Source organism: Xiphophorus couchianus, chromosome 3 (assembly GCF_001444195.1).
Source record: "Xiphophorus couchianus chromosome 3, X_couchianus-1.0, whole genome shotgun sequence".
Lineage (NCBI taxonomy): Eukaryota > Metazoa > Chordata > Actinopteri > Cyprinodontiformes > Poeciliidae > Xiphophorus > Xiphophorus couchianus.
Window position 1 is genome coordinate 13210618 of NC_040230.1, and position 23096 is coordinate 13233713.

Below are 23096 nucleotides of genomic sequence, written 5' to 3' on the forward strand. Positions count from 1 at the left end.
AACACTCTTGATTTCATCTGGCAAAATTGTGTCTTTAACAGACAGGGCTCCAAATATTTTTGACACAGAAATAAACTTTTTATTTTTAGATTTTTTTTATGGCTTCCAGGTCAACAGAATTTTATTTTTTAGATTTTTTTATGGCTTCCAGGTCAACAGAACTGCAACTATGAAGACAAAATCAGTTTTTTTAGAGTAACCTGGAAGCTACCATGGCTGGAGAAAAATCAGTCAACAAGATCAGCAGGAGTTGAAACATTTATTTTTATTTTACAAATGTTTTAAAACTCAATGAAATCTGAATCTGACCAAATTACACATGTGAACACAATGTCCGAGGTAGTCCTATTAGTAATTAACTGTGAGTTCCCAGATGATTTTATCTGATTCTGTGATGAAATACTTTGCAATCTGGGTTAAAGTAACAACTACAAAGGGAAAGAAATTTGTAACATTTCCATCAGAACAAACATATGCTTGAAATGTTGTTTACTGTGCCTGGCAGAAAGCTACAACACATTTCTTTAACTTTGTAACAATGTGATTATTACTCTACACTGAATCTATAGAATCAATAATGCAATATGAAAGACTATAAAGAGAGAAAAACTAAACTTTCACATGGTAACAGCTCTGTGCGTTTACAGTTTAAATTAGTCGCACTGATGACTGAAGTGATACAGATGTGATGGAGATGTCTTCAGGCACACTACAGAGGTAAGGGTTTGAGTAACAACCTCACGACCGGATAGAAGCTTCTGACTTCAGATCTTTCCAGGAAAACTTCCATTTTCTATCTGGTCGTCCCATTTAGCCACCTGGACAAGGTGTTAAAGAGATCTAGGTAAGAAACAAAACCTGCAGAGACTCTGCATAGCAGCTGCTTTTAGTTAACAATTCTGTCTATGGCAAATACATGAAAACACTAAGTATGGTTGAATCTATATTTTGCATGTTTATTTGGCATTGCAATTTTCAAATCAATAGTATGAAATACAAATAAAGCGTCATAGGTATGAAAAAAAAAAGTCAGCTGCCACCTGATATCCGTCACATTGACTCCTTTCTTTAGCTTATAAACTGCCTCAAAACTCATCTTTTCAAACCTGAATATTCTCTGTAATGTTTGATTAGCAGAAGCTGCGGATAGTTTGTTGGTTTACTGTTGCTTTTATCTTGTATGTACAGTGTCCTCGAGTGTTTTGAAAGTTGCTTTAATTAAAATATATTAATTTATTATTATCATTGCAAATACTCACCCAGCCCATTGGACAGAGGCTCTTATAAACCCTCTGGTACCACTGACAGGGAGACACATCCTGGCCTTTGGCTGACAGGGCCTTGTTGCATCGGTGAAAATCTGCAGCACAAAATAATCCATAGGTTGAACTTTTATTATTTCACAAGAAACTCACAGATCAAAGAATGAAAATCTTTGGTAATACAACTCACAGTTCGACTGCCATTATAACTCACAATATGCTGACGTTTGTGATAACAGGTGAAGGATATTTCATTGTTTACACTTTACTAAGAGGAGCTGGTACAAAAATGTTCAAATCTTCTGTTTTTATACTTGCTGTAATATTTAATGTTAGAAAGCACTGACGTCACACCTTTGATTATTTCAAAATGACCAAAAACAAGTAAGGAAAAAATAATCTGAATTGTGATCTCATCTATCAGTGCTATATTATTGCTACAAATATGTGTGAATATTTCAGAAATTAAAAGGCGTAATAAATGTATTAACACAACATTTTCCTATAATACTCAGTTGTACTTTAGCAACAAACTGCTCAGCACAGTATCACTAGCTTGTTTGTTTATAGCAAACAACAAGAGTTAAAGTATAAAGGGTTTGGAGATATTTCAGATTTTTCTAGGTCTAAAATTAACAAATTGTGAATAGATTTAAAGTGAAATCCCTGTGTGGCAGACAGGCAGACAATTTTGTTTTTTTTGACAAATCCATCCTATAAAATTGGGATAATGTTGAATGTTTATCTTTAAATATACGCATGTTTAAATTGACCAATGCCACTGATTTCATATAATTTCCAGTTTAAACTGAAACCCCATAAGCAGCCGTGTTAATATCATGCAGTTTGTTAATGACCTTTATAGTACCCTTTTTTTTTAACTTCAGCTCATTTTTGAGAGGAGTTATGAGGAACATGTTACACTTTCATGTGCCTAATCGGAATATGGGGATGTCCTCACCCAGGTAGTTCTGGAAGCAGTTGCGGGTCTGGTTTGTGTTGGGGAATCTGGCGTCAAAGGGAGCCGTCCTGTAGTTTTGAATCTTCTCATCCACAGTCTCGGCCATGTTTGTCGGCTCTAGGAAGCGGTCAAAGGGACGCTGAAAACAAGGGAAGGTTTCAATAAACAACACTTACAGCGTGTGTGTGAAAATGTAAGAATATCATGAAGGTCAAATTTATCGTCTGGTTAAATTATAAAACATAATATTTCAAGTTGGCTAAGCTAACCTTTAGCTTACCCATGCTAATTTTATCTTAATCACCCTCGCTTTGTTAGCTTACGTATTAAGAACTGTTGATGCTTTATTAGAGAGACTTTGCAAACTAGAAGGCTAGCTGGTAGTTGGCTGCTTATGCTAAATACAAATAAGTCCGACAGCTTTTCTTGACAAAGTCGTTAGTTACCCTTTGCTAGCTACAAGCTAACGGATTGAGGACTTGAGTTATATAGCTTTCATTGTTCACACACATTCAGAGAACGGCAGATCATCATCTACGTTTTCGACTGTGAACCAATTAGTGCTAGTCGAGCAGATGGTTTAAGGAAACCCTTAATTCTCGTAGTTAATTACAGCTAACCTTGAGATGCTGCTCGTTTCGTCCTCACGGGAAAGAGGTCCAGTTCCGCAAAGGATTCTGGGAGTTCATGGAGGCACGACAGGAGTCAATCAACACGCTGTGCTCTTCTTCTTCTTCTTCTTGTTTTTTTTTATGGCGGTTGGCAAACAACTTTTAGGTGCATTACCGCCACCTTCTAGACTGGAGTATGGATCAGATGTAAAATCACTATAATCTTCCCATAATACCTGTTCTCCTTAGAAAATTAAAAATACTATTAAAAACTACGTCCCCCGATGATCTTTGAAACAAACTTCTAATATCTAATTTATTTTTATTCCTATTTAAACTTCTACACGCTGTGCTCAACTGAAGTTAATCGCAGTTGTTCACGGAGGCGGGTAGAAAAATGTAAGTAATTACCCCAAGGCATTTTCTTTCGTCAAGTAAAAGTAAAAACATGCCGTCTAAGAAATTACTTAAGTAAGAGTAAAGAGGTATTTGGTTAAAATAAGGGATACTGATGCCTTATTAGATTTTCTCAGAAATGTAAACGTACGTGCAAATTCCGGCATTTTAAAGACCAATAAATAATTTAAAATGAATACATATAAGATAAGTAAAATTAAAATAAAATAGCACATTTTAAGCAGAAATAACACTTTTCACAGTCTGTTATTATTATTATTATTATTTAAAGCCTTTGAAACTAATCAGATAATGTATCATTTAGAGGAGGGTAAAGTACTCCCGATGACAGTGTATGGTGATTACTGTATCTTAACTTGATCTCCAAATGGCACAATGGCAACAAAAAGGTTGTAAACAAACAGTCTTGTTTCATAAAATGACGATTGACTGCCACTCAGCATCATTACAGTAAAAATTGAATGTAACATTGATCTGGCTTCACATCACTTCTGCTTAACACTAGGTATATTAGTCTATTTTTTATTAATAGTAATGGGAAATGACTTATAGTCTAACTAAAGCTTAGTATTGCTGTGCATCAGAATGTTGCTGCATATCATCAAATTGTCACATCTTAAATTTGATAGTGAAAATTTCTTTCTATGCCAATCTTCACTTGCCACCAATCTTCTATCCTCCCATAACTGATGTGAAAGTAATTGTACGGCACCGAAATTTAGTTGAATTTTAAATCCACCTCAATTTTTGTTGTCTTCTACAAGAAGAGTTTGTGTGTATCTGAAATCAGTCTTGATCGAACAACTATCATGCTCATATTCAATTTAGAATCAACTTCTGATCTGCTTTGGAGAAACCAGAGAAACCGTCGCAGGCATCGGGAAACATGCAACCTCCAAGCAGAAGTTTCTCTCTTTTTTAGGTAAGTAAGTTTCATTCTTATTCCTACATTACATTTACAATAGTTTTACTACAGACAATCCTGACTGAGTCAACATAAATTAGCTACATTCAAATGTCAAATAAATAGGGTTTTGTTTGGACTTCAGGTGAAAGACTAAAACAAAATAGCCCATAAATGTGAAAATGTAAGAAACTGGTTTTGCTAAGTAAAAATCAGAAAAAAGCATCACAGGTCTCTTGGCTGCTGTTCTCACTGGCCCTCAAACTGAGGAGAACGGCCATGTGTTGTTGCAGCTGTTCCGTATCTTTCCAGTCCGTAATGATGGGTGAACAGGGCTCTGTGAGATGTTCAGTACTTGAAATCCTGCCTTTAACGTCTCTGCAGCTTTCTTCCTTACCTGTCTGCTGTTTTTCTTGGTCTTCATGATTGTGTTTGTTCACAAATGTTCTCTGACCTCTGAACCCTCCACGTAACATTTGGATTTATATTGAGATTTAAATTTAACCCAACTGAACTTTGTTTACTGATAAAACGTTTGTATCATTTTCCTTCTGCTTCACAAGTATGCACCTTTATATGTAAAATAATAACAAAATATGCTGATGTTTGTGGTAAAAAAAAAAAAAGTTAAAGAGGTGTGAATACTTACTCAAGGTACTTGGAATGAGACATTCCACAATTATTTGTTTTACCAAATATGGTTTAGTAATGCGAACTTGAAAGCATATGAATTGAAACACAGGGACAGTGGCCTTTCCCTTTCCATCAGCATCTTCCTGTTGAAGACTAGGCCAAAGATCACAGGTGTCTACATCACGCTTCCTGTCACTGCATGTGTTTCCTTCATCCTCTTTCCAGCAAAACATCACACAAACTCCATGTCTGTGTGATTGTGTTGGAATTGGATTTCTTCCCTCATTATAATTCACTTTACTCTGCTGGATTTACATTGGACATATATTTGGGATCGATTATGATATTTAGATTTTTATTAAACATTTGAAAAAGTGGCTGCTTCTACAAGAAACTAATATTTTTATGTGCCTATACGTTCAAATATAAAACATTTTAAACTCTAATATGCACATGTAAATCCGCCCTTCCCACTCTTTCTACCAATCTTTCCCTTTCTTTCTCTCTCAGCCAGGATATAGGTGTTGTCCAAAGCAAAGGAAGGAAATTCTGTCACTTGGAACAATAGGCCCGTTACTCTATCTATAGACCCAGAGCGGCTGAAAACCACAGAGAGAGAGGCAGCAGAAATTTTCCACTTAGAAAGGAAAACTTGCTAAAAGTTCTTTTTAGGTTATTTTAAATAGAAACACGTTCATACTGTAGTGAGTGTGTCAGGCTGAGGCCTTTCAAAAATGGATCTTTGTGGAGAGGAGAAGGAAACGCGCACCGTTATTGGACTTCTTTGAGTTGCTTATATATCTTTGGGTGGATAACGATAATCATATCTTATTTCACCAAAGTGAAAGTGGGTAAGTTTATTCATAACTAAACAAATTAATGCTCTTTAATTTTCTCAACCTACTTTAATGCACTGTCAGCCATGGTCTCCCCCTGCAGACTGAAAAGAAAAGATTCGAGGTGTGGATTTCTGTGTCAGGATGTGAGGAGTCAGAGATTATTATGGTTTTTCAACAAAGGCTTAATGATTGTCTTCAACCCCAAAATTTGATTGTAGAGAACAAGAAAGCAGGTGTCTTCTGTTTTGCCTTTTCACCTACAATTAGGATTTAATCGCTGAGGTTTCCCAAGAAACGTAGGGGCAGTGACCTTTGGTGTGGGATTTTCCCGGCCTCTGCGACAGCTGGACCTGAGTCCTACAAAACACACTTCCTGTTTGAGAATGGGAAACTCACACTCTACGATTTTCAGGGGCTTTTTTATGGCAAAAGGGGAAGTGGTGATGATTTCTTTTAGTTTGTTTGCACCATGTTGACAACCTGCTACAGGTATCCTGTTTGTATTGTTTTGACGATGACATCATTCCATTGTTTTATTGTATTCTGTCCTGGCATCATTGACACACATAGATGGATTGAATGGAGAAAAAGGAATAATAGAAATGTTTATCTGTCTGAATTACATATGTATCCTGTTTTTTGGGGGGGGGTCAGATGGAGGGGTCTGGCAGTCCTCGCTTCAGAAAGCTTCATTTCCCAGTCGGATTGTGGATCAACTCTCCCAGGAAACATTTTGCCAAACTGGGACGTCGTTGGCCCAGCGCTATCTCCGTCAAGTCAGTTTAAACTTCTTTTTGCTATCTTCAATTTCCTCATTGTGTGCTTTTTACAGGACATCACTGCCAGTTATCATCAGGGTAGGATCCAGAGCCTGATAAGAATTGTTGAAGGCCCAGCCTGTGTGTTGATGCCATCTTATCTTACTTCCACTGTCATTATATCCTGTCAGCCCTGTTTGCTTCCCCTGTTTTATTTTAGTCCTGGTTGTTTTTCAGTTATAATTCACAGCTGACTCGTCTCTTCCTCCCTCTCCTCCCCCTCGCTCTTTTGTCTCCAGGTCGACTACCAGCTCTGACGCAGCCTCACTCCACGAGGCCCCCTCTGCTCCGTCCTCTTCCCTTTCCAACTCCACCCCCTCGCTGGCTTCCCCTTCTCCATCCCCTTCTCCTTCTCCGGCCTTCCTCAGGCCCCGGCCCGCTGGCCCCCAGTCTCGGACAAAGCGTATTTCTCAGCTCTTCCTACGGGGGCGCTCAAATAGCGACCGGGACCGGGCCGTGGGGGAGAGGGAGAGAGAGCTTTGGGCTACCTCTGTTGCCCCATCAGCCCACCACTACTTGCCCATTGCCTCCTCCTCGGCCCCTGGTTTGATCAAGATCTATGGGGATGCTTTTGCCAGTGGAGCTAACTATCGCTCCTTGCTGGCCAACATTCACTCCACATCCAGGCAGCTCATCGCTCAGGTCATCACTCGATACACTGAAAGAGAAAGGGAGGAGACAGAAGATGCAGGTTTGCGATCCCTCATGTGTACCTCTGCTGAGATCCCTTTATAGCTTACCAAATTGCAACCAGTCGTCAATTACTTGATACACAATGCCTTGCAATAGCACTCACATCCTTTGAACTTTTTTTGTTCACTTTATTACCACAAAATTCAACATATTGTATTGGAGCTTTATCTGAAAGCTCCAACAGTAGCCCGTAATTAGAAAGTATCAGGAAAAACAATGCATATTTTTCAACATTTTTCACAAATAAAGATCTGCAAAGTTTGGTGAGCATTCACATTCAGTCCCCCTTTTAGTCTGATACCCCTAATTAAAACAGTGCAACAAATATCCCTAACTTTGTGTTGCAAATTTTTGTCCGGGTCCCTCTTGAAAATGAGATCTGGATTTTCCAAATCATTATAAACAAAACCAGCAGTCCCACAGAAACATGACTGCTCTTTGTTTTGTCTTCTTTCCTTCTTGTATGATCCTCTAGTTATCCAGAAGCACAGCCCTGAAGACTTCCTGTTGTGTGATGTCATCGGAAAGTCTGTCCAGCAACCAGATGGAGCTATCAAATGGGAGACAGAGTGCCGGAGATGTGTTGCCCCATGGGAATGTCCCTTGATGTTGGTGGATATGTGGCGGCCCAAGGATGGATTCGAGCGACGCTTTGAAATTTATAGGAAGGAAGACTATGAAAGAGAGGAAAGAGAAAGAGAGAAGGACCGGGAGAGGGAGGGGGAAAGCCACCAAGGTTTGTCTCTTCATGTACAGTGAGCTGTACCTCTTAATGTAGGATACTGTGGTAAACCTGATAAGTGATGTGATTATATTTGGGGTAGCAGGTGTGCGCTGGCGGCGGAGCCGGATGTCATCTGGCGGTGGGCTGGAGGAGGCTGAGCGAGGTCACCGTGGGAGGAACACTGAGCTCCGCAGGAGCATCAGCGACATGAACCTGAGCTTGCGCCGGCGACAGGGCAACCACGTCAGCAACGAGTCCCGTGGTACAGGGAACCAGCCCAACAACGATGGAGGAGCGCAGGACAGGAAGAACATTGTGAGCATGATCAACCCGCAGCCTGGAGAGGTAATGAGGGCAATGCAGTCGGGACTGAATGTGCTCATTTGGAGCTCTAAGTGCAGTGATTCTGAGATTTACAAAACAGCAACATCCAAAACATAGGAAAAACAGGATGAGATTTTGAATAACAACAACAACAAAAAAAAAAACCCACAGAACTTAAAAAAATAAAACGATTAAAGAAACCTTCAGAAAACTAGTTTAATTCTCCAGAAATGCGTTATTTTTGATATATTGCATTATTTTTAGCCGGTCAGGTGGTTTCTCTCTTTATGATTCTGTTGTGTTGTGCTAAGTTAAAATTTTCTGTTTTTATAAAATCAGATTTTCATCTAATTTTCAATGTATCTAACCATCATGCCTTCACCTACTTTCTCAGGTTAGAGCATCGAGAGCTGAGGCCAAAGTTGGATGGACAAACCAACCAGCAGATGAAGAGAAGCATTACTCCAATTGCGACCTGGAAGTGATGTCACAGAGCCTTATTCTTCCACCCACAGACCGACCCTACTTCCTTTTGCTGCAGGGTTATGATCAGAGCAAGGCAAGACATGCTGGCAGATGATATCATACCCTGAACATCTCAGAAAGAATTTACAGTTGCATATACCTGCAGTGCCTTGCAAAAGTATTCAGACATTCTCACATTTTCTCACATTGTTTAATGTAATTGACCAAAACAAACAATGCACAGTTGTGAAGTGGGAGGAAAGGGATACATTATTTCCATAAGTCAGAAATGTGGCATACATTTGTATTTAGCCTCACTGGTTCAACTCTTTGTAGATGAACCTTTTACAGCAATTACAGGTACAAACCTTTGGGTGTCTGTCTCCACCAGATCTCCACATCGAAAGACATTTTTGTCCTTTTTCCTCAGCTCAGTTAGATTGGACAGGAGAAGCATCTATGGGCAGCAATTTTCAAGTGTTGCTTCATATTCTAGATTGGACTTTAATCTGGTTTTGTGCTGTATTTACAGTTCAGACTTGATAAGATTCTTGCTGAAGAAACAGCATGATGCTGCCACCACCATGTTCCACCATGGTCATGGTGTGTGCAGGGCTGTTTTTTCCGCAACACGTAGGAGGGATAACACATCCATGCAAAAAATGTTTACAATTTTGGTCTCATCTGACCAGAGGATCTTTTTTTTTTTCAACATGCTATGTCCCACATGAGGCCTTTAGCAAATTGCACCCTGACTTAAGCACATTTCTGTCTGACCTGTGTTACTCCTGGGTCTTCACGATGCTGTTTGTTCACTAATGATGCCTGAAAACACGTCAGAGGTCTTCAGGTGTGTAAATTCTGAGTGTAAACTGGTTGAATCTGTTTACTAGTTAGGTTTAAGACAGTTGGTTGCACAACATTTTATTAAGGGATATTAGATCAAAGCGGAGTAGATGTATAAAAAAGCCGCACTTTTCAGATTTTTATTGGTTAAAGCTTTTGAAAGCTTTTTAATATTTCTGTACCCCTTCACATTTTTGTTGGTCTGTGCCATTAGAGGTCTGATAAAATACACTGAAGTTATGGTTATAATATGGCAAAATGTGAAAACAAGTCAGGGCGTGGGAATACTTTTGCAATGGACCGAATAGCGATGTGGTCTGATGTGCCCATATGTAAATGAAGGGGAGCGGAGCTGTGCAGAAGGACGTGCATGCACACACCCGGTGCATGACATCATACCTGCATGTCTGTAATCGCCACATACCATCGGGGTTTCCATCCCTTTACAGCCTTCTCCTGTTTAGAATCAGGCACAAAACAACAAAAAGCCTGCACAATAACCCCCTGTGTGCACTCCACTTCAAACAATGATCTCACACAGGTCTCTATTATAACAACCTGTGACACACTTCACTCTTTATCAACTGCCTTCTGTGTAACTTAATATCTGATGTAAACTATGGCTCTCAGCAGATAACAGACCTCCCTGAGCCTCCGCTGTGTGTGTTTTGTGTAGGATTTTGTTTTGTACATCATGGCGGGATTTACACACGTGTTTGGGAGAAAGCCTACAGTGAAGGAGAGAGAGAAGGACAGAGAGAGAGAGAGGAAAGGGAAGAGACCCCTGAAGGTGGACACGTTCCTTTCTGCTCCTGATATTTTGGTCAGGCACTTACTGGTCAGGAGAGACGCTGCTGTTCCAGAGACGCCCAAAGGACACGGTACCTAAAACACATCAGTAATAAAGCATTCAGAACAAAACCATTATTATCACAAGGTTTGGTCAAATCCAATCCACAATATTATTTTCTTCCACCCCAGCTCTAATGCGACCCTTCAGAGGAGGTGCAGTCACTCACAATGGAGTAACAGTGTACAGGGAGACGGTCCTTAAGCCCGGAGACGTGGTTGGTCTGGGGGACCACTTCCTTTTCCTCTACAGAGACCCTCGTGTGACTCCTGCCCCACCGCTCGCATTGACGCTGCCGTGGCAGGCGGACACCTCCACCCCCTGCTGTCCTTCAGGGCTGGTGGACAGACAGGAGGCCCTGAGACAGTATTTGGGCTCCACTGAGGCACTTCTGAAATTTCACTCTCGTCATGCAGATGTCTTGTTACAGGTGAGATATGCAGACAACATACTTCACTCTTATTGGCACCTCTGGAAAATACACGTAAAAAGGTTTAAAATGTATCATTTACATGACTGAGATCAAACTTTCTGACACTAGGCAGCACATTTATCTCCAAAATCCTTGGATAAGATTTTATCGTACAATGAACAGATTCAAGACACTGTGTACCATTTGCAGCAAAGCAATCCCAGAACATAACTTAAAGTTTTCTCACACCTGATAGTCTGGTAGACACGGTTCAATTGGGGACCAAAGTTGCAGCATTTGTTACATTTTCAGCTGGTGCTGTTTGCTTTCCCACTGCATTGTGTCAAACAATCTAAACCCTTTGTCAAACCTGTTTGCCCCTTCACCTGTGGTGACGCTGACCCAGAAACCACTGAGAGAAATTACACGAAAACCTCTGGAGAACACAAGAGCACAACTTTCTTCTTCACAAAATGTAAACAAAAATAGAGTGGTGTCAGATTGTTGCGGTTGTAGGATTTCTCTTTTGTCTTTGGTAAAAGACTGTGAGCCATTTCCCCCACTAGCTTTAGACTCATACGTTTGTTTGGTTGTATTTGCCCAGATTGCCCTGCGCTATAGTTCGCTTCCTGCCTTTAGAGTGGTCTCTTGTCCGTCATATGCATTCGCCATAGAGTTCACCTCAACTTAACTGAAACTTGTAGGTTTTCAGATGGGCTAGACTTCTTTTTTTGTTCTTTATCAATCAGTTTGATTGCACATTCACACCTCCTCCCAACCAAACTGTCTAGGCAATAAAAGTCTAGGAAATCAAAGTTTTATTAAAGCAAACTAAACAGAGCTGGTTTAAATTCGCCCATACTGAGTCTACTCCATGTTTCACAGTAGAGACAGGGTCCTCTTTTTGGTTTGCTTCGTTCTTGTGTCTATGGGCATAGAGCTTATGTGCCTTGTCAAAAAGCTTCAGTTTTGTCTCATCTGTCTGTAGGACAGTATCACGGAAACTGTGTGGCTTGTCAATATGGATTGTGGCAAATTCAGTCTGGCTTATTTATGGTTTGCTTTCTTGGTTGTCTCCCATGAGGTCAATCAATAACTGAAGGTGCCATCTAACACTGATAAACCATGACCTTTGAGCTCAGCTTTAATTTGTTTGGAGGTTGTTCTGATTTTAAATGGATAATTCTGAGCAAATCTTTACTGAAATAACCAGTTTTAAATAATTTCAATAAACATTGTCGGCTTATCAGTTACTAAAATAGGGATTAAAAACTGTTTTGTCCACCTGTGTATTGCAGAAGATTTTACTTTGAACAATTTTTGAGAAATCTTATCTTTATATTGAGTATTTTTATAAAATGGAAGGGAAATTCCGATTTGAGATATAGTTTATTTTTCTACAAAACCAGTGGTTATCATTTATTTCCAATTATTTCAAAAATAATTGGAACTTAAGTATCTTTTTTTCTTTCAGAATTTTTGAAAATGTAAGTGTGACATAAAAGAGAGACACATTTCTCTTAGCCACTCATGAAAATAGAAAACCAAAGGAGCATAATGTTTGAGATCCTGACCACACCAACATATAGTTTGCAAAACTGAAATTTTGTCAATCTCAGCCTTATGTAAACTGAATTTTTTTTTTAAAGTTAGGTGCATCCATGTAGTGAATAACCATAGATTATTAAAAACAATAATGTAGAGGCCAACTTTGAACATATGCCTCCTACTTTAAACCAAAAACACAATGAAGTCATTTTCTGATATATTTTGTATCTGTCTCACTTTATCCTCGCTCAAAAATTGTAATCTGGAGAAATTATATGGCTGAGAGAAAAGGGTGAACCAGGTCGAAGAAACAACTACAATTTTGCATTGGAGAAACCTTTGAAATCCATAACGTAGCTCTGCTTTAGCTACTCTCATAGTCTTCTTCCTTTAAATTTTGATGCAGCTAACGTCCATATTGTTGCCGCCTACTGTCTGGCACTAATTATTAATTGCAGCATTTTCCATTTGAATTTCAAAGAAAACAGTTTTTACTTTTTAAAAACTAGAGAAAAAAAACATAATTCATCTATTGCGTATACTCAGGCTTGTGAGGGGGCTCGTGCCTATCTCCTGCATTGGGCGAGAGAAGGGGTGAAAGAAAAATCAATTAAAAATATCTAAAGCAGTCAGTAGCTATAATGCAGACACAGGCTTCAAGTAAAGAAGATGTTGGAAATTGGGTACATGTCCTAACTTGCCCATTTTTACAAGTGGTGGTTAAAGTTGAAAACAAACAGAGCTGTAATAAACAAGATGTATGTTTATTTTACCACCACACAGCATGAAGTGGATGCTAAGGAGGGTAAAACTACCCTGTAGGTCATTGGTTGGGTATGTTGGGGTCTCCAAGTCTTTATAACAGCCATATATCTTTGGCTGATGCCTAGATCTTTACAAGGGTTTCTAATCATTTTGGAGCGAGTTGTAAACTCTGGAAGCATAAAATTTATGTTTTTTTTCCTTCTTTTTTTTCAGGAGATAATTTCCAAAAACCCCTCTCCAGACTCTGGTGGTGGACCTTTAGCTCCTGCCTATCTGCTGTCCATCATGATAGATCACGCCTCCAAACATCTGGACCCTGCTCTGACACCGCAGATATTACTCAAATCAGCCAACCTAATCAAAGACATTGTGTGGGTAAGCAAAAAGAACAAAAACAACAGACTTTTGTGTAAACCAAGCATTGGAGTTGAAAACACAGCTGTGTAATTTTATCAAGCTACTGCAAAAGTATTGGCACCCTTGAAGCCTTATCTCATTATATCATATAAAATCTACAAACTTAAGCATGTTTCAGTGGCCAGCATAAAAAAGTGCATAACTGTGAAGTGGAAGAAAAACATTTTCAAATACATTTTTAAACCTAAATGTGAAAAATGCTGCTTCTATTTGTATTCTGCCCCCTTTATTCTGGTGTAAAATTACACATTGGTGTAATTTTACAATGTGTAATTTTATCTTATTTGAGTTGCTAAAAATATTCAAATTAATCTTATTTAATAAAACAGTATGTCAAGATTTGAAACACATTGCATGGCAATATTACAAACTTACCAAGAAATGGATATCCATTTAAACTGACAAACCTACCAGAAGGAGGAATTAATTAGAGAAGCAACTAAGAGGCCGATGGGGACTCTGGAGGAGCTGCAGAGATCCACAGCTCATGTGGAGGAATTCATTGACAGGAGAGCTAATAGTAATTTACTCAAAAAAAATCCGGTCAAAACAATATAATTTTGTTAAAGAAAACCGAAAAAATCATCTTTGTAGCCATGTAGGGGACACAGCAAACACACAGAAGATCAATATAACTAAGTATTTAAATAACTATATACAGCTCTGCAAAAAATGAAGAGTTCATTGAACCTCATTAAAAACTTCCTTGTTATTCTACCAAATATTGATTTCTGAACTCTTCCTGAGTTAAAACATTAGTATTGTTGTTTATAAAAGAATATCAGCTTGTTTTCTTTGCATTATTTAAGGTCTGGAAGCACTGCATCTTTTCCGTTATTTGGACCATTTCTCATTTTCTGCTAATACTAAATTTTTGCTTGGAATTTCAGAGACATGATGTCAGTCAGTCGTTCGTAGAATAAAGTAATAATGTTCATTTTAATCAAACATATACCTATAAAAAATTCAATCAGAGGAACTGATCATTTTAAGTGGTCTCCTAATTTTTTCCAGAGCTGTTTGTAGAAAAACTAACAATCATCATGCCCATCATTCATATGGTGACTCATGGTGGTGGCAGCATCCTGCTGTAGGGGCGATCTGCAGAAACGGGAAAACCACTTAGAGATTGCAAAAGAGTTGAGGCGGGGGTAGTCCTTCACATTCCAGCACGACTATGACCCTGGACATAAACCCATAAACTCATAAAAATGAGTTTGAAAAATAATGGGCAAAACTCCTAGTTTTTAGATGTGTAAGATTTTTATTTTAAACGTGTAAACAGCAGCCTAATTTTTTGTCTCATTTTTCAATAATGTGCTACGTCGTGATTCTGAAAGAGACACCAGTGGTGTTGAGCTCCAAACCTTCCTGCTTTTGCAAATGTGCTACATTTTGTCGGTCAATCGCACCAAATCTTGAAAGAAATTGAAGTTTATAAAACCTGAAAAAGTTCAACAGCTGTGAATACTGGGCGGTGAGACACTGTTCTCATGTTTAACTGCATAATGTGGTTTAAGTTTTGAAAGGAAATGAATTGACTGCCAACCATAGAAGAATGTACCTGCTTTGTAATTTGAAATGAAAAAAACATAAACAAAAGATAAAGTAAGTTCATAATACCCCGAATGTTTAGGAGTGTCTACGTTTGGAACAAAATAACTTTTTTAGGATAGCGTTTCATGACACCATGACCCAGACAGCACTCAAACAAAGTTGGCAGGAAAAACATCAGGTAAGACGAGTGAGACAACCACATTCAGTCAGACAGAGAAACCAGCAGACAGACAAATGCCCTCCGTTGTGGCCTGCTGGGTAGCGAGGATGAGCTGATGTCACTTCCCCTGCTGCTGGAAAATGTGCCGTAATTGTCCTGGCTGCAGGGCTATACTCTGCACCCCCCACCCCACCCCACCCCCTACCACACACTAAGACGCCTCTTCAACTCTCTCTGCAGGATAACATTAAGGAATTTGGGGATAAGCATCCCACGCAAAAGTAAGAACATTTTTGTCCTACGTAATGTTTCCTCTGTTTAGAGATCTCCGGCTTTTGTTTTCATAATACATGATTGTGTTGGTGCTGTTATGTCTTTGGAACATTTTTCTAACATGATGAAGGCCTTTTGAAACACATCAGTCGGACAGTTTCTCAAATATAGCTGGGTAAAAATAACTCTGTCTATTTTTAGTCAGCTCGGAGAATGTACACAATAACATAACTTTGGAGTTACCTAAATGTCTTGTGCAGTTCGCCAGACCAGGAAGGGGAGATAAACACTCCAAATGTCCAGCAGCTGTCATCTGATTTGCGACCCCTCATGTTCTGGATGTCAAATGCCACAGAGCTCCTTAACTTCTTCCAGGTCAAAGTTGAAACAATGGAGAAAGAGTGGGAATTTGAAGGTAACACTGATTTGAAAAATGTGGAAATTACTTACTGAGGGGGGTTTTACAGTTCAAATTAGCAAAAGAGCCAGCACAGAAAGGAAAGCTGCTGCTCGGTCTCTAATTGTTCTTGCTGATTGTTTCTTGGAAAGCCCCCGGGGATCCGGTTTTGACAGCCGACATGGACACCTGTTCAGAGGCTCTTGCACAGCTGGATGATGTCATAATGCACACCTTTCAGCAGTGTGTGTATCATCTCACCAAGGTAAATCAAAATGCAACAATAAAGCTTGCCTCATCCTTTTATATCTAAACTCTGCAAGTAAACATCTAAGTGGCTCGATAAAGACATAGCGGATGTCTCATTTCTGGCAACTTCAGGTCAGCCAGTTCTTGTCCTTATTTGGTCCAGAAAATACGTTGAAAATGTTCAGATGTTCTATCCAAAGTTGAATGTTGAAAGTCAAGCCTGCTAGCCTTTTTGATCAATGCCAAGAACGTCTAACTACATTAAAGCTCAGTAGACATCTTCATGTGTTGAATTTTCTACTTTTCAGATGCATGTTTTCTTTTGGTGGAAGGCAAAATTATATTTTACAATCTTTCTGCAGGATTTTACTGGGCAGAATGAGTCAGCTCTAAAGTATCCCAAAATTGTTGTCCAACGCCCTATTAGGAATTTCCTGCCATCATCCCAGTTTTTCATGTCCATTGTGTGCTGAGGAGTTGAAATGAATCAGAATCTATCAGTCCAGAGAAGGTGACAAAAAAAACCCTTCTCACTCTTTAAACCATACCACAGTGAAGGCGTGTCACCAGACCAACAAGTAAATAGGGGACAATGAGGACATTGCAAAAATTTTTACATGTCTCCAAAATCATTGAAAAGACAGCAGCACTGAAATTCCCGCTGTCTACAACAACATAAACAAACAAAATGAACACATTTGTTTTCATTGTTGCAATAAAAACAAATGACATATTCGAGGCATTTTACATCCAACTTACACGAGACTGGTGTTACAATGGCTCATTTATCTAAATTAAACAAGTTCTTTGGGCTCAAGGTAAAATCACCCCAAATTATGTCTCTTTTTGGAGCAGTGCGATGCCAATTCGTCCCGGCTTCATGTTCCACAGAAAAATTCACAAACAAGAATTCAGTGAATACTGAAACGCAAATAGGCGGGATCCGCTCGACATCCTTTGTAGTAAAGTACTTATCTATAATTTAATTGTCTTGTTTATTATTTTTGAAGAACTTTTTTACTACACCCAATTTCTATTCATTGTGGTTCTGATCCCTTTTTGGCCAGACGGCCAACTCAATTAAATGTTAGTGGTCTCCAACTACTAGACGTTGCTTATTGGAGTCACAGACACAGATTTCCTTACTTCAGACTATGATCAGATTGTAAAGTTTTACTTTATATCATCGATTGGCAGAGAGGAAACAATCTGACAACTGTGCAAAACAATGCATATATAGAACTCATGGAAAGCCAAAATACGTCAATACAAATTTAAATTTTTTTTTTTTTAAATTTCACCTCTCCACAAAATAACTAAAATGTTTGTCTTGCCTGTCCACAAAGACCCTGTACTCGCTCCTGCCAGCCCTCCTGGACACCAACCCATTTTCCAGTGATGAGAAGGAGAAAGAGAAGGACGGCGCTCGGGGCGCAGAGGGAGATGAGAATAAAGGAGAAGAGGGAGCTGTGGACGACGTGTCCATCTTGCCTCCGAAGGTCGCCGGACTGGTGGAAGTGTATCGCTGCTCCTTGATGCTGTCTCGAGAAGCATGTTTGTCTCCGCCGCTCACCTCCCAAACGTTTGGTTACCTCTTCTTCTTCACCAACACTTCCTTGCTGAATACCTTGCTGGAGAGAGGTAAGATAGCACTGGGTCGACTATTTTGGGGGTTTGTTGTGGGAAATAAAAGTTACAAAATATTTTTTGTGTTTTTTTCCTCTTCTGCATCTTCTTTTTTTTTTTTCTAGATGGGTTGTTTTCATGGTCCAGAGCGGTCCAGATCCGGACAAATCTGGATTTGGTCCTAGATTGGCTGCAGGGTGCGGGGTTAGGAGACATAGCCTCAGAGTTTATGAAGAAACTCTCAGTTACGGTCAACTTTCTATGTATTCCCAAAACACGACTGATTCAGGTAAAATTATCTTCTTATCACTATTTAAGCCAAAGTCCATAAAATTCCTGCTTCTTCATCAGTTCCCTTGTCCATTCTGAGCCCAGTTTTAAATGACTAAACAAGTTCACCTTCATACTAACACTAAACAGGATAAGGCCTTCAGGTCAGTGACTTCATGGCATTACGGCATTCAGAACAACAGCTGCACAAAACTACGTCTGAGACTGTTGTTCCTGGTAGATTACAGTGAGCAAGAAAGCTGTCGTAACAGCACAGTGAAACTCAATCACTCATTACCTTAATCATTACTTTCCTTATCTTTACAGTAAGTGTGAAGGTAGCCAGCTGAAAGTATCTCGCCTTCTATAATGAACAAAACTTGAAGGTCTTTCTGTTTAAAATTGGTTTCTTATCCCTTTTTTAAATCAAATTAACCATCTCCTGCTTTTTGCTTGAAACGCTTGGGAAAAAAAAGCCTTAATTTTTTCATTTTGTTTAGTTTGTTTTGCATGCAAGAGTTTGCAAGTTGTCAAGCCAAAAGCTCACAACACAGGTTTATATTCACTCTCTCTACTCTGTTTGTAGTCCAGGTAGTTTTCTCCTGTAACTCAAAATGAGACATGTTTGTATCGGCCCCAGCAAGTGTGTGGTTTGGCACAAGTGCTGCACCACTCGTAGCACTGAAGCATGTACGCGTCTCCTCATAGATCTGAAAATAAAAATATTACCCTTTAATTAAGTGTAACACTGGCTCTTTAACTTCTCATCCTCCAGTCCTCTTGGACCAGTCTGAAAGAGGAGCATGAACTGCTAAGTCACGCCCAGCTGCACCACCTGCTCACCCATTACAAGCTGGGACCGACCCGAGCTCCGCCCGCATCCTGGGCTCCTCCACCCGGCACAGACCTGAATGGAGGTACAACTTAATACATAAAACCATTAAAGGTTTATTCTGACAGTGACTTGCAAAAGTATTAACATCCTTAAATTTTTGTCACATTACACATTGATCAATTTTCAGATTCCCAATTAGATTAAGGTCTGGACTATGAGTGGGCCATTTTAACATATGAACACGCTGTCCAACTTGGTACTGGATTACATCTTATGGGTTACTGCCCACCTTCCAAGGTGGAACACTACACCAGCTTCTATTTGTTCCCCTCTCTAAGTGGTTTTCTTCCATGATTATCCTGTATTTACCTACATCCATCATTATATATGCTGCTTCCACAAACAGTCTCCACAGCATGAAACTGCCACCACCATGTTTTGTGGTGGGAAAGAAATGTTCAGGGCGATGTGCATTGTTAGCAGCTTCCTTCACGATTGTTGGATTCCCTTCATTTCTTTTGTCCAACTGCAAACAGGACTTCATTTATTTTACAATTGCTCTTTTCTTAATTTTTGAAAAGCATATGTCATATTTTTTTTACATCACAATTATTTGTTACTTTATTTTTTTTTTAAAAACGCAATAGAAACACTAGGTTGTGTGGTTGTGGCATGACAAAATAGGATAAAAGGTTTTGCTGGGTGCTTGTAAACACACTGCCGCAACTCAGTTATTTCTAATACCTTTTATTTATTTTTTAGACATATTCGAGAGCTTTCTAGATCACCCTCCTCTCATCCTGCCGAACGAGACGCCACGCCTCGACCTCTCCCAGCCAATTCCAAGCCCTGAGCTCCAAAAGGAAGTCACGCGTCTCCGCACCTTCCTGTGGGGACTTGATCAGGACGAGCTCCCCGCAAATCAGAGGACTCGGCTTTGAAAGAGCACATATCGGCAGAATGAAAGAAACCGGAAATGATTTCTGCATTTAATTGCATAGCAGTCGTTCTTCATCTGATCCTAATTTCATTTCAGTTATTCCTTTTTCATATTTTTGACAAATCAGTTATCCTGTCTTTGTTTAGTTTTTGTGGAATTAGTTTTAAAGCAGGGAGAGGACATCCAAAAATTGTTGGGCTTCACTTCACTCTTTTTCTTGGCTTCTCTGCGTATTTTCAAATGACTTGTTTTTAATAAAATGCTGAATTCTGGTCTAAGAGACTTACAGTTTCCGTTTGGTCTTTGTTCCCCACAGCAGGGCCTCTGGGGCTTGGCATGCTCCTCGGCTCCCACACCATAAAAAGAAGCCTAAACATTCCACAAGGTGGCGATGCAGGACTCACTCCCCTTTGACATTAAATGATGAGTGTGTGGAACTGCCTGACTAAGGAGCTGACACAAGTACATTATCATCCACTCCAGAGTAACCGTCTCATTTTCTGTAATAAAGGTAGCAATTTACGCTTGGTCGTGACTCAGGCAAGTAAATGAGACTAACATTACCACACACAAAAGTTACCTTTCCTAAAGTTAGCTGTCGTAAAGGCCAAATCCTTGTGATTTAAAAGCCGGGAAAGGTTTAATTTCCCGTACAGTTGATGATACACACTGATAACAAGGGCTTCCAGTATCTGGTATCTGATACTGTGGTAAAAACTACAGAAAAAGGTCATCTAATTTATCAAAAAGAGCAGCCAGCTCTCATGCGCAAGAGCCAGGTGAAATCACCGTTCAGTGAGTAAGTTGAGCTTGTTTGTCACAATTTTGCAACATCCAGTCAGTTTCACCGTCTAGTCAGCCAGATGTCCAATAAAAACAATTCCTCACTTTTCTTTTTTCTCTTGAGACAGAAGCTCTCTGACGTCTAAGAAAACTCCAGTTGCCATGCTGCTCTCTTGGTGCGCAGCCAGATGGCTTCCTTTCTTCCGGTCAGTTTCTCAGAGTTCCCTTACGGTAAAAACGCTCAAAAACAAAACACAAATCCCGTGAGAGAGACCCCCGGCTTATTTCATCTCCCTGACGTACCCGGTTCTCTCTCGAGATGACATGAAAAACAAAAACACCACGTTAACAGATTGTGAATCATGTAAAGAGCCATCTCTCTGGTTAGGATTTATCAATTAAGTGATTGTAATCACTCTCATTTGAGATTCGTTGTGGTGTATGAGTGAGAGTGTGTTTGCGTGCTAATTTCAGCTTTCCAGTAATGTCATGCAGACACAGTCTATGGCTATAATTAAACACAGATGGGGTTCAGCTTGGTATAGATCCATGCCATGATTATGTGACATTACTGTACAATGTAAGGACTGCTGTATGCCATTCTGTTGTGATACACTATAGTGTGAATGTGCGACCAGGATGGTTCAGTAAGCATTTGACACACACATAGTTCTCTGTGTTTACAGACAAATAAATTGTTGGGAAACACTGTCGTAAAAAAATGACAAACTATTAAAATCCCACATTAAGATTTTTTCTATAAATAAGATTATTTCTGTCATTTTTTATTAATACTTTCCACTTTAAGTTAATCAAAGCATAAGAATCTTAATCCATACTATACTACTTGATGCCCATTTCTCTTAGCCATTTGTTAACATGAGAAAGACAAGCAAACATGCCACATCAAGTTAGACAGACATCTCAATAAGTGAATCTGTTTAATTTAGATATAAATATTACATAACACACTGGGCTATTTCTGTGTAAGTCTACAAGTCCAGAGAAGAACTTGAGTTTATTTTGCTACAAACTCAGTCAGGAGGACGGTACGGTCAGGCATCGAATCTCAAAAATCAATTGGAACCAGGATTAGTACTTAAATAATCCCAGGATTGTTCAAATTTTTTAATTTTCATTCCTAGTTTTGATATTCAGATCCAATGAAGAAGAATCAGCTAGAAGTGTGGCTTCACTTTACTAAAAGAACCGAGCAGTCGGCTCAGCACAACATTTGCAATGGGACTATTTTGTACAAAGGAGGGAGCACCACAGCACCTCCGGCTTTGTGGTGTAAGATTAATTAGAGTGCTTGTCTTTGATGCAGTGCGCCAAACTTCATCTTTTGCTTCTTCCTCTGGCTGGACCCACCAGCCTACCTGACTGCAGTCACAATCAAGAAAAATCAGAAAGTTTTCACAAACTGAAGTTGAAAATTGGTAGCATTAGCCAGGCAGTTGAAAAGACTCGCCGTTCATGATTTCATATTGTACCTACTGCTAACCTGGACTAGGTTTTACAAGTTATTTTTCTTTATTTGCTTTTCTGCACCATGTTAGCTCATCAGTGGGAGCTTAATTACATGTTTTTGGTGCCTGCAGCATCAGATAATAGGAGTAAAAGTGTTTTCATCAGATAAAGCTCTTGCAAAAGTGAACCCACATAAAAAGAAGATTAATAACATGTATATCAAGTACATGTTTGATATTATATAATAGTTGGAAGTAATGATGTGGAAAAAAAATTAATTGAGAAGTTGGGACTTTCTAAATCCAGAAACAACTCTGGTTAGCTAACTCATTAAAGGCATGTAGACTTTTTTGAGCCCATCTCTACTGTATATAGAATCAAAATCAAGAATAATTTGGAACCAGAATCAAAACATGGAACTGGAATATGAACCAAGATCATTCAACTTTAAACAATGTTTACCCCTAGGTAAGGGAGCAAAAAAAAAATCTCCAAAACTCGCTGTTTGAGAAGAGAATGGGACATTTGTAATTTAAGCATGTGGTGTATAATAAACTTTAGTGGAAACGATCACGTTTTTAGCAACAAACAATGAAAATGTGGAAAAGCATCTTATTTTAACATTGGGGTATATGTGATGGTGTAGGTTACGTCTCCTGCATCGTGCATTTCATTAACTCCTTGAAATGTCTTAACTGTGTCATTTAGTTGCACAATGAACCAGAATATATGACCAAATCAACAAGAAATAGTTTACCAGACACAAAATCAAAATAAGTGATCATCTCAGACCCAATGCTTAAATCATGAGTAAAAGTTGTGGGGTTGGCTGAAAAGAGAGGAATGTGGGTGATCTAATGATATTGCACAAAGATGAATGGTCCAAGATGCCTTTCTCTGTATGTATGTTTCAATCTTGGGAAATGTCACAGGGGGCTACATTTGTTTTGGGGAAAAATAATAATTTCTTAACATGGGATTTTCCGTTTTGAATTTACTAAAATGAAAGGTTGGATTTTTCTAAACGCTTTCAGAATGAGATTATGC

General features: G+C 39.2%; 2 protein-coding genes across 5 annotated transcripts; one reads left to right on the top strand and one right to left on the bottom strand.

Moving 5' to 3' along the window:
- Nucleotides 1-245: 245 nt before the first annotated feature.
- cox6b2 (cytochrome c oxidase subunit 6B2) lies at nt 246-2952 on the bottom strand. 2 transcript variants are annotated; one of them, XM_028011292.1, is made up of 4 exons: nt 2844-2952; nt 2224-2362; nt 1260-1360; nt 246-818 (listed from the first exon to the last, which is right to left on the bottom strand). In XM_028011292.1, the coding sequence occupies exons 2-4, from the start codon at nt 2327-2329 to the stop codon at nt 765-767; spliced, it is 261 nt and encodes an 86-aa protein (XP_027867093.1). In that variant the 5' UTR covers nt 2330-2362; nt 2844-2952; the 3' UTR covers nt 246-764. The 2 variants fall into 2 exon arrangements, with proteins under 2 accessions (XP_027867093.1, XP_027867099.1); XM_028011298.1 differs by having other exon boundaries at nt 2224-2359; nt 2844-2935.
- A 221-nt stretch (nt 2953-3173) lies between these two features.
- On the top strand, nt 3174-20078 carry rasip1 (Ras interacting protein 1). 3 transcript variants are annotated; one of them, XM_028011250.1, is made up of 17 exons: nt 3174-3233; nt 4080-4173; nt 6282-6403; nt 6685-7136; nt 7614-7874; nt 7963-8207; nt 8581-8745; nt 10174-10378; nt 10479-10777; nt 13286-13447; nt 15447-15487; nt 15740-15894; nt 16029-16141; nt 17472-17766; nt 17877-18040; nt 18797-18938; nt 19619-20078. In XM_028011250.1, exons 3-17 carry the CDS (start codon nt 6282-6284, stop codon nt 19795-19797), a joined length of 3000 nt encoding a protein of 999 aa, XP_027867051.1. In that variant the 5' UTR covers nt 3174-3233; nt 4080-4173; the 3' UTR covers nt 19798-20078. The 3 variants fall into 3 exon arrangements, with proteins under 3 accessions (XP_027867051.1, XP_027867042.1, XP_027867061.1); XM_028011241.1 differs by lacking the exons at nt 3174-3233; nt 4080-4173 and adding an exon at nt 5371-5639; XM_028011260.1 differs by lacking the exons at nt 3174-3233; nt 4080-4173 and adding an exon at nt 5371-5639 and having other exon boundaries at nt 7966-8207.
- The last annotated feature ends 3018 nt before the right edge of the window (nt 20079-23096 follow it).